Consider the following 11,836-nt stretch of genomic DNA (forward strand, 5'->3'; position numbering starts at 1 on the left):
TTAATATTATATTATTTTAATTTCACCGACAATTTAATCAAACCGATAGCTGTACCTAACCGAATGCATACCGATTCCTTGATTTTAACCTAATCGGATTCCGTAACCATATAAATACTTCTTTCTGTAAGTCAACCCTAGTTTGTATGTGCTTTCTCTCTCTCCACAATTTCTCTCTCTAAAATTCCGATATTGTTGCTCTCGAAAATTCATATTCTATCCTCATCATTTATCGTCTTCGAAACTCAAGGACATCTCAGATAAATATTCTCATCATTTATCGTCGGCTATTTGCTTTTGTAACGCTTTAGCAAATTTTGTTCGAAAATATATATGTTCTCATAGTTTTTTGTTCATTTTGCACTAAGATATGGGGTTACACAGCTACACTCAGCCATCTTCTAGTTCTTTGCAAGTATGGAGTGAAGGTCCACCCGAAGTAAACTTTCTTGGCCTGACAGTTGGAATTCCTGACAAATGTTTATGCGGAAGGGAAACCGTTATGAAATGTTCCACCATAGCCGAGAATCCTGGAAGGATTTTCTTTGGATGCAATAACCATGAGGTTGTTAGATTGTATTATGGTTTATTCGTTTGGTATAATTATTATTTGAGTATAGATAATATTCTTATGGTATATTTATTTCTATGGTACGGTATAGGATGGAGAGAAGGACCATATTATGAAATGGTGGGATGAGGCTATTATGCAAGAACTTCAAGCAATGAGAGGTGGACTTGCTGACCAAAGGAATTCTATTACAGCCATCCAGGAAAATGATGAAAAGCTATGGGTTCAGCAGGAGCTAGACAAGGTAAAAGATCAGATGAAAGAATTATGTTTGTCAGTCCGTCGTGTACGCTCGGTGGTCGAGAATGTCTTAATCGCCGGTATAATCTTTATTGTTGTATTAATCTCTTTTGCTTCGTAGATCTTTCAATTAAAATCAGTGAACCTCTCTTTATCGTGGCCGTTTGTTTGAATGACGTATTTATGTCTGTAATCTGTGAACTTGCTTCAGTTTCTGTAATATTTGGACGATATCATTGACTTCATTAGATGATCTATTTAGTAGACTTCCCCCGTTTACATTAAGAAGTCAGTAGACGAAGTCTACTCGTTAATGATTTATGACACGATGGTTTGCGTTATTAATTATGTAACTGTTCATTGTAACCGTTTCGTCTCGTATATATAAACCAGCCCGGGGCCTTTTGATTATTTTATAACTGCAACCAAAAAAGTTATCTGTACATCATTTCTTTTCTCTTTAAAAAAAAATAGTACGTAGTTCATCTTCACAACGGAAAATTGGTGATTGGTCAATATACTTGTATTGGTCAATATAAATCATCCACGCTTAATTGGAGACTGATCACGGTTGGATAATTGAAACTTTCTCTATATCACTTCACTTCATCATATAAGTGTATAATCATCTATCATTCACGTCTGTGTAACTCTTGGAAAGTTTCTATATCATATCACTTTATACTTAAAAGTGTAGAATTCTATATATACGCAACTTTTGTCCCTGTACCATAGAAACTCGTTCATCGTCGTTAACGATGTATTAATTATTTTGATTTGATGGATTTGCAGTTTAAAGTATGTTTTAGTTTCCTAGAAAGAAGTCTACTTGATAAGTCTTCAGCATAATAGTACAATATTAATTTGATTTGATGGATTTGCAGTTTAAAGTATGTTTTAGTTTCCCCAGAAAGAAGTCTACTTGATAAGTCTTCAGCATAATAGTACAAAAATTAATTTGATGTGATGGATTTGCAGTTTAAAGTATGTTTTAGTTTCCCCAGAAAGAAGTCTACTTGATAAGTCTTCAGTATAATAGTACAAAAATTAATTTGATTTGATGGATTTGCAGACGGTCCAGTTTCCCGTGGAGAAGTCTGCCAGAGAAGTCGTCAACATAATCATTACAAGGTATAAATTGATTTGACGTTAGTTGGCGGTAATATTTATATGTTTAATTTACCGATAAGCAGGAACCGGTTTTAACCGGTTTCTTTATAATTTTTTCCTAATTTTCTGGTACTGTTTCTAATAAAACGAGTTTGGTTTTATAAAACCGGGATTATTATAATTATTGTAATTTTATACAACTAAAAAAACCGAGATAATATAGGACAGTTATCTCTAATTCTTCCTCATAAGCAACTAGAAAACGATTCTCTTCCGCTTATCTCTTCCGCTTATCCTTCCGCTTATCTATATCGCTTATCACTAATGGTTGATTTTCCCATTTTTTGTTCATGTTAAACCTAAATCTCTATCTTTCGGATTGTCAGTTTACTTACTTTGTTTAACTTATTTGTACCAGATCTCGACGAACTCTGTATTCTTCAACCCAACCGCTTTATCTTCATCTTCGCCGCGTCTTCGCCGCCGTTGTCCTCTTCGATCAAACCGAAGGTTGACTTCTTTTGCAATTTGATAGTAGCCTTCTTTTTCAATTTGACGCATAGACTTATTGGATTAGTCTTCCTCTTTCTCAATCTCTCGTTTTTTAATTTCCCCTCCAAACCTAATCTTATCTTGCAGAATGGATGAGGAGAGAAAACCAGAATTTCCTCGGAGGTTTTACACGAAAGGTGATGAGCCGCTTCCAAGAAAAAGCATCGGCTATTACAACAACCATACGAAGTTGTTTGACGAACTGTACAAAGCTCTCGAGCCGGATGAATGGGACGAGATTTATCAATCTCGACTGGGTGTCTTGTTACAGTTCAACAAGCTCGAATTCGAATGGGCTTCCAGACTGGTTCACCATATGCTCACCTTACAGATAGTCTGCAACAAAAAGTACGAGATCTGGAGTCTGGTTGGATCTAACCCTTTACGATTTTCTTTGAATGAGTTTGAAGCCATCACTGGACTTAACTATGACGATGTCGAGTCGTTGGAGCAGCCACATGTTGAGGTTTCAGACGAGATGGAAGAGTTTTGGGAGAAGCTTGGATTCAATTTAGACAGTGGTCCGAGTATTCAGCAACTGGTTGCAGCATGTAAGAACTCAAACGATTGGGGTAGAATAGAGCATATTAGGTTGGGTTATTTAGCTATCTACGCTGGGGTTATAGAAGATAGGAAACCATCAACGCCCACCCGTCTAAATATGGCTAGGCTAGTCATGGATTTAGATGCATTTATTGATTATCCCTGGGGAAGAGTTGCTTTCAAGAACCTGATTCTATCTTTTAAGGAGAAGGGCTTAAACAAGCAGAGTTACACCATAGACGGATTTCTCAAAGCTCTGCAGAAATGGGTGTACGAATCTATGCCTGATTTTGGTAAATCAATTGGGGAACCGTTGGGGAACAATCCAAGTCCACCGTTGCTTGCTTACTGCGGTTCTCGCGGTAGAAAAAATGTCAAAGAGGGCATTCTAAAACAGGTACGCACCTCTGTGATTTGTCTATAGTTTATCTACGATATTAGATGAGTCGGTAACCATTATTGTGTTAGATTTGAACTAGTACACTGTTTTATATCAATTGTACACAAACTTCATACACTTCAAAACCATTGGTGGCATGATTAGTCCTGTTTGGGAAGACGATGAAGCAAATGAGAAGATTGATAACATTTTGAGGGCATTCAATGGGGATTTTGGTCCATGGAGGTGGGGGAGAGGTTTGTGGCAGACGGATGGTATTTATGAATCCAACAAAGCGAAGGTGAAGGTGGAGGAACAGAGTGAGAAGAAGAGAGCCGGTACATTTGATGAGCCAAGTGGGAAGAGGCACTGTCCATGTACTTCAACTGCCTTGGAATTCAATATCTTGGAGTCTATTAAAGATGAGCTCGGCCTGTGGGGAGCAGCTCTACTCGATCAGATGAAGGAAGGTTTCAACATGTTTAATGGGAAGATTGAAAGTCTGGCTTCGGATCTTACCAAAATGAAGGGAGATGTGAATGGTACGAAAGAGGATGATCCTTTATCAAAGGAACAGAAGGACTCTCATGCAGCCATTGGTACGAAAGAGGTTGTATCAAATGAACAAAAGGACTCTCAGACGAAAATGGTTAGTTCTGAACACTTGCAATTTCCTACTATGATCCCTCACAATCACAATACCAGGTACAAGGCGAGGAAAAAATAGACTTCCAGAAGTTGTCAACTTCGAAGACATAAAAACAACTGTCTTCCTTATGTGAAGTAGACTTCTATATCCGTGTTTTCTTTGTTTGTTTTATTTGAGACAAATTAAATATATGAAGCGACTTTAATATTATCTGTTTCCAAAAATGACCATGTAACTTTTAAACCGGAATTTGCAGAACAAACCAGGGCAATCTGAGACCCTGAAACCATCTCCGTCTGTTACTCGTACGGATACGAAGGTGCCAAAGAAAGTCAGCTCTGAATCATCTGACACTGAGTCAGACCCACCTGTGTTTATTCGCACGGGAATCCCAACAGCTGCCGACTTGACTACTAGAGCCAAGAAACAAGAACCAAGGAAAGAAGCGGCTAGGATTGCGGCACATGGAAAGGCTGAAAGGGTTAAGAGGTTGGCGTCAAGTCAATGTTCTCCTTTTGTTGGTGATAACACAGCCAAGACTATCATGGGTGATAAATCAGCCACGTCATCGTACGATCCTTTTGATAAAGCAGACATGGAATTGAAGAAGGTTTTCCTTGATTTCTTAAAGAAAGATTCGTAAGTCTACTAACTTTTCTGTTATGTTTCAAAAATTCTATTTGTCGAAACTCTAGTAACTTATATGTATCCAAACTATTCATCACCCGCAGGACGTACAAGAACAAGGTCCCAGAGAAATCCCGATGCTGTCTTTGGTGGTACGAACTGCAGACAAAAACAGTCTGGCTACGAGATTCGGTAAGTCTACTAGAAAACTTCGTCTCCAAGTATACTAGAAAACTTCGAGTCAGTCTTCAATTTTATATAACTTCGTTTTAAATCCATGTGGTTATCCAGCACATGGATGCGAGGTTGAATCTATTGAGACATCGACACGCGCAACATCCTCAAATATATAGAACGAGTAGATTGGCTTTCCTAGACGCTATGTTCACTCATCTGTGGACAACGAAGTACTTTGACTTTGTCAATTCTGAGGCACATGCTAATGGATATGGGAAACTGTTGCCGGCCGGTGCCTTCAGCTACCATGCAGGGGAGTATCCACCGTATGCTCAGACTAACAAGCAATGGGGTCTCGAAGTGGACGACTTATACGCGCCTTTAAACGTGAAGTCGACGCACTGGGTAGCTATGTGGATTTTGATTCCCATGAGACACATCGTCGTCTGGGACAGCATCCCGAGTGTCACCAACGACGAAGAGCTTGCATCTGCTATCGAGCCTATTGGCGTCTTGGTTCCTTACGTGCTGCGAGAGTTAGCCAGCCCTGACCAAAAGCATATGTATTTGTACGAGAAGTTCACTCATGAGCGGGTCAAAAAGGGAGTGCCTCCGAACAAGAAGCCAGGTGACTGTGGTGTGTATACTTTGAAGTACATAGAATGTCATGCTCTTGGGTTAGCCTTTCCTACTACTTTGTGCGACGCAAACATCACACGGATAAGAGAGAAGATGACTTGTGACTTATTTCACGAGATTGAATGCCGTGGACCAAATGAGGAGAACTACATAGACGACTTTGGGCTCTATGATCCTCCCCCAATCTGCGACTAGCTATAATATTTGTTTGAAAGACTTAAACTCTTGTTTTAAGTATGTATGACTCATTAGGATGATGTAGGGTTGATGTTTTGTTTCTGTTTGGGGATCTTTATATTTTGTGGGTGGGATCCTACTGATTAAACTCTGATGATGGGCGGGATCTTGATATTTTTTGTGTGATCCTCCTTTTAAACTCTAATGTGTAAGGATGATTGTTCTTGTTGTCTACTAGTTATACGTGGGATATTGGTATTTTTTGTACAGTTTTTTGTAATATATACATAACTTCAAACGTTAAACGTTAATAATATTTGTACACTTGTCTGTTCCTCATTAGGTAGTTATTAAAATGTTAATTACTTGTAGTCTTCTCTAAACAATAGCGTACAGCGAAAGCCTAGTAGATATATTTCTGAAGTTAACTTAGAGACTTCAAATGGATATTGTTGTCCAATAGACATGTAGAACTTTTGTTCTTGTAGTTAAATTTTTTGTTTAACTATGATGATAGGCTGCTATCCATATATTTTTGTGGAATCCTCTCACCTAACATCTCAATACTAAAACAGTGGTTTATCCTTTTGATGTCGGACCTAATGCCAATTCATCTACAGAGTTTCAATAAAACCCAACAAAGTGTTTTTTTACCTGCTCTCCCGCTGATACTCTACTCTTGCTGTCAGAACCAGAGAAGCAACATAAAATAATATAAAATATGACAGAGTTATAAACTTTATCGGAAAATGTGTTATTTTATTTTTTTATTAAAATATTAATAAAATAATACAGAAAAGAGAAAAAGAAGAGAGAACCGATGCTTTTTTTTTCTTTGTTTTTCTTTTTTTTTTGTCGCCTCTGTTTATTTTTACATTTGTCTGTTCCTCATTACTTAGTTATTAAAATAGTAATTACTTGTAGTCATCTCTAAACAATAGCGTACGACGAAAGCCTAGTAGACATATTTCGGAAGTTAATTTAGAGACTTCGAAAGGATCTTGATGCACATTGGACATGTAGAGTTGACCGATAGAAATAGAGAAATAGGTATTCTGAATGCATACATTAAGTTCAAAAATAAAATACAAATAGGAGTTTGGGTGATGCAACTAATCGTCAAGACGGACATGAAGTTTGCCCCAATCAATAGGAGGAGGAACCACACACTGTTTGACATCAGCTTCCGCAACCTCTCTCATCTCCTCTAACCTCTTGTGCTCTGCCTCGAAGTCGACAAGTTGTTGACCCAATATTTGATTCAGTTGGGATAGTTGAGCGTCGATCAGATCCACTTGATGCAAAAGGGCGGTAGCCTCTTCCTTCTTCTTCATGTGATCTCTCATCATACGAAGAATAGCTTTAAAGCGGTCCTTCGTCTCTTCTTCAACCACGACTCTCGTCCTCTCAAAAGCGTCTTTCATGGCATCTATTACTTCCTCTTCCCACTCGAAATCGGAACTGCTTCGCTTACGCTTACTGGAACTCTCTCCGGCCATAGCTCGTAACCAACTTATTCACTTGTTATCGAAGAAGGAGATGCAATAGATTGAGTGGAAATTGAGAGGATATTTATAGGTGAAATTGAGACGGCAACGATACAATGAATGTAGAGAAATCGAAAGGGTACAACGAATGTAGAGATATCGAAAGGGTACAACGAATGTAGAGATAGCGAAAGGGTACAACGAATGCAAAGATATCGAAAGGGTACAATGAATGTAGAGAGAAACACATCTGAAGTCGAAATCTTAGTAGACATCAGATTGAAGTTAACTTAGAGACTTGGTACACATCCCAAGACACATTGCGATGACAACAAGAAACCTTTCCAAGAGAGAACCATGAATTGTTGAAGCATTTTTTTCCCTTTCATTGGCTGCCAGTAAATCACATTCAAACTTCTTCTTGTCTTCCTCATATGTGTTAACCACCCAGAGTTCACCAAACCGTTAACAACTTGTTCTTTCATTTCTCTTAGAGATTCTTTAAGTACCTTGTTTCTTCTCTATGCCAATGGATCTCATCCCTCGCATCCAATAAGCTCTGCCTTTGCCAACCATGTGATGGTTCTGCGTCTGACCAATGGGAAAACCCAAGAACAGTGCATCTGAAGAAATTTCTTCCCGGATTTGCATATGTCCATGATTTCACAATAATCGTTGATCTACCGCAGTAGTTGCAGATTGGACCAGTTATTTGTATATGCGAATTTGTATCAGAAACTGACCCCGAAATTTGGCTCATCATTCTCTAGCTGATTGTGGTTGTTCAAGAAGAGGAGTATCGTAAAATAAAATGGTCTTACGAGTAAATGATAGTTACGTACTAGTCTTTAATAATGTCGACTTGAACACGTGGGATAATCCCTGAAAATTACAGAGACAAATTATATCTAGGGAAATTCTAGATGACTTCACGATGAAGTTAACTTCTACTCGTCGTCTTCAGCAACCTATGTAAATAATTGTTAGTGTAACCGATGATCATATACAAAACGTTAAAAATGTATCAAGTGGGATTGTTACTTACACAATGAGGTCGAGTATGTCCAGGCTGTCTGCATTTTGAACAAGCATATTGCTTATGAGACTTCCTCGGCTTGCTCCCATTTTTACATGACAGTTATAGCCATGTTAGCCAACGAGACTCTTTTGCCTTCCAGGCTTCCGCTTCGATATGGGAGGTATACATCGAATATCTGGCCCAATTGGATCGTGCTCGACATTGGGCATGATTGTAGCCGCGTGCGACGCATAAACATAATCTTTTCTATAGTAAGCTTTGACTACGGTAGACATATGCCATCCGCTTGACTTGACAACCTTAATTGCATGTGAACATGACATTTTCTCAACATCAAACACCCCGCATGAACAAGATTTTGCTTCCAAGTCAACCAAACAGTACGTTGCCCACCCCTAACGTAGAAACGCCAGCCATCAATGCGTTCTACCGTCATCATATCTGCGTAATGCTCCCTTACGGCCAATAAGAACTCAACACCCCGGCTAAAAGTGGTTGTCAAACTAAGTGCATCCTCTCGTCTTTTCCAATACCACCTACCTAACTTTTTTGTAATAAACTCAATGAGATATGTGATGGGATAACCTTTGGCTTTCTTAAGCATGAAGTTGATAGATTCCGCAATGTTGCTAGTCTTGCTGTTGTATCTATCTCCTGGACAGTAAATCCGAGACCATAAAGCTGGATCTGCCTCATTCAAGTACGCTGCAAGGGCCGGATTTACGTTAGTAAGGGAAGCCATGTAGCGGTTGTAATCATCATATGTATACGCATATGCTGCCCCTTTCACCAAGTACATCAGCTGCTTCCCACGAAAATTAGAAATTATGTTTTGTTGGAGATGGTAGTAACATATCCCTCATGTTGCCCATGGCATAACATTGCGACATGCTTTAGCTATTGAACTGCACCTATCCGAAACTACCACCAGTGGATATTCATCCGAGATACACTCACTTAATTTTGTGAAAAACCAATCCCATGAAGCATCACACTCCGAGTCGACAATTCCAAAAGCCAACGGAAATATCTGAAAGTTACCATCCTGTGCGCAAGCGACTAGCAATACACCTTCATACTTTCCGGTGAGATGGGTCCCATCAACCACAATAACTCGCCTCACGTAATTGAAACCACGAATTGAAGCACGAAAGATAGGAAAAGGTACTTAAACCTATGCTCGTCATCAACAACAAGGTCAACGACACTTCCCGGGTTTGACTGCTCTATTTTTCTAAGACAATAAGGCAACTTCTCATATCCAGATTCGACGTTTCCTCTCACATATTCCAAGGCATATTGTAAAGCCGTATACAAAGTTGTGTAATCCAATGTCATGCCGAACATTGTCCTCATTGAATCTTGGATATGTTGTGGGACAAAACCATCTACTATTCCTACCCGGTCTACAAAAAGCATCCCAATATATTTGGAGGTGCAACACTTACGGTGAGCTATGCGGTCCACAATAGAACATGTATGCACGTTCAGATATTTGGTGACCCAAAAAGTGGTTGGATCATTCTTCACAGTGGCCATGACCCTCCACGTGCATCCTGGCACAGAGCATATTGCCATCAACCGAGACTTTGTGGACTTCTTAATTGTGAAAGAGAATTTTAGCATAATAGCGTTCAAACGCACCTCTGTTATGACATCATGTTTGCATGGAAAGCATTGACCTACTTTCAGTTGGTCTATCCAAGGATTATTTAACTGTCCATGAATACCAACAACAAATGGTTTCCCTTCTTCAACATCTACATCCAGGTGATCTCCATCTTCATCGTCATCTTCATCTTCAAATTTCCCGTACTCACTGTAATCGAAATCCATGTCGTCAACATCTTTTGGCTTCTCATATGTAGTGTCATGGAGAGTTTCTTGACATTCTTCTACAGCTTCATCGGCACCTGGATTTACATCGTCACCAAATTCATCTGTTGGCTCCCCATCGGCAATAGAACAAGAGTTATTTATTTCATTAACACATCCCTTAACCGACTGTCCATCCATGCATCGCGTAGAGACGCAAAGGCGAAAAACATTCCTACTACTAAAATCTATCAAGTTCTGAACTGATCTATCATTTGTGACATAGACAGGAGGGGTATCTTGGGGCAATTTCTGAAGCATCATCTCTGTTAAGGGATACGATAACTGAACCATCTTTGTTTCTTTGTCAATCAGATAATCTTCTACAGCCATTTCACGAAGCTCAGCGTATGTACAACCGTGTCACAAAAAAAACATTCTCCCACCTTTGCGTCCATCCATATCAAAATGCCAGGACCCATTTCTCGTCACCCATACTCCGTAAACAACAGGTATTTGCGCCATCTACCTGAAAGAGTAAGCAGCAAGTCAATTACTCATTACATAGCTGACTATCCATAGAAGTCTTAAATCAATAACCTAGATGCCTAACAAAACCAAAAACATGATTGATCCAAAAGTATAATATATTATCATGACAATAATAGACAGAGGCAAGTACATAACCGATACAAAACATTTTGAACTACAAAATCAAAAAGAAAAATTTATAAATTTCAATTAAACACTATTTCAAATATACAGACTTCACAGATAACTCCAACGGTCTGACTTTGTAAATTAGTCTACTTTAATGACATAACTGCCTATGAAAACCAAAAACTTGATTTCTCCATATGTATAATATGGATTCATGTCAAAAACATATAGAGGCAAGTAAATAACATATATCAAAGAATACAACAAGAAAATCTTAAAAATTATTCACCAATTTGCAATAATTTGGTTTTCAAAATCTGCTAACTTCATGTTGACGTCAACGGGTAGATATAAACTAGACTATACGAGAATAACTTCAAATGAAGTCTATTTTTTGTGGTCTATTTTTGCAATTACAATTTAACAAAGCAGACAACGGACGAAGTCTACTAGAACCGGTTGACTTCTTCTGTGGTCATCCTTTGTTAATTTTTTGGTCAGTTTTGCAATTAAATAGATAAAAATAGGTAGACTTCAATGGAAAGTTCCACCTGTTAACTTCAATTATAGTTTACTCTGGTTATTTTTGCAATTGACCAACCCATTGACTTTACAGTAGACTTCTGTGTAACAAGTAGACTTCATCTATCCGTCAACAAGAAAATGTAAACTTCGTCGTGGATAGTTTTGCAATTGACCAAGTTTGACTTTTGCCAAGTAGACTACGTACAAAGTCTATAGTAATGATGACTTCGTTTGCAGTCTGCCGTGGTCATTTTTGGAGTTGACCAACATTTTAAATTTTTAATTAGTAGACTTCTTTTGCAGTCAAATAATTATTTTAATATAATAATATTACGGTCAATGCTTAAATATTTTGGTCAATTCCAAAAATAGTCACTATAGAAGTCTACTCGTTTATTATCGTAAGAAGACTTAGGCCAGCAGTCATCACTAAAAAGTCAAGAATTTGGTCAATTGCAAAAATACACCTTAGTAGACTGCAAACGAAGCATCTGATGGAAAGATTATAATGCAGTCTGAATCATATTTTTTTGTTTTCAAATGAAATTAAGGAGACTGAAATTTTAGTCTAACAAATGAAGTCTAAGTTTGGCAAAAAACAAAGAAAATCACAAAATCTACCGGAAAATAACCTTATCGGTGGTGG

General features: G+C 38.3%; 1 protein-coding gene and 1 pseudogene across 1 annotated transcript; one reads left to right on the top strand and one right to left on the bottom strand.

The window, feature by feature from the left end:
- The first annotated feature begins 370 nt into the window (after positions 1 to 370).
- On the top strand, positions 371 to 5,682 carry LOC147921328 (uncharacterized). The gene is made up of 8 exons (XM_087499714.1): positions 371 to 565; positions 663 to 815; positions 1,884 to 1,942; positions 2,561 to 3,413; positions 3,496 to 4,044; positions 4,301 to 4,683; positions 4,776 to 4,863; positions 4,963 to 5,682. Exons 1-8 carry the CDS (start codon positions 371 to 373, stop codon positions 5,680 to 5,682), a joined length of 3,000 nt encoding a protein of 999 aa, XP_087355840.1.
- A 1,495-nt stretch (positions 5,683 to 7,177) lies between these two features.
- On the bottom strand, positions 7,178 to 9,561 carry LOC147921329 (uncharacterized; annotated as a pseudogene).
- Positions 9,562 to 11,836: the final 2,275 nt, after the last annotated feature.

The sequence above is a fragment of the Camelina sativa genome, chromosome 18, assembly GCF_030686135.1.
Source record: "Camelina sativa cultivar CO46 ecotype springtype chromosome 18, ASM3068613v1".
Lineage (NCBI taxonomy): Eukaryota > Viridiplantae > Streptophyta > Magnoliopsida > Brassicales > Brassicaceae > Camelina > Camelina sativa.

Excerpts from the sequence above, each read along its gene's own strand:
- LOC147921328 (XM_087499714.1), top strand. The coding sequence starts at position 371 with ATGGGGTTACACAGCTACACTCAGCCATCTTCTAGTTCTTTGCAAGTA. Across the intron at positions 1,943-2,560 it reads GTCAACATAATCATTACAAG|AATGGATGAGGAGAGAAAAC; the intron begins GTATAAATTGAT and ends CTTATCTTGCAG. Across the intron at positions 4,684-4,775 it reads GATTTCTTAAAGAAAGATTC|GACGTACAAGAACAAGGTCC; the intron begins GTAAGTCTACTA and ends CATCACCCGCAG.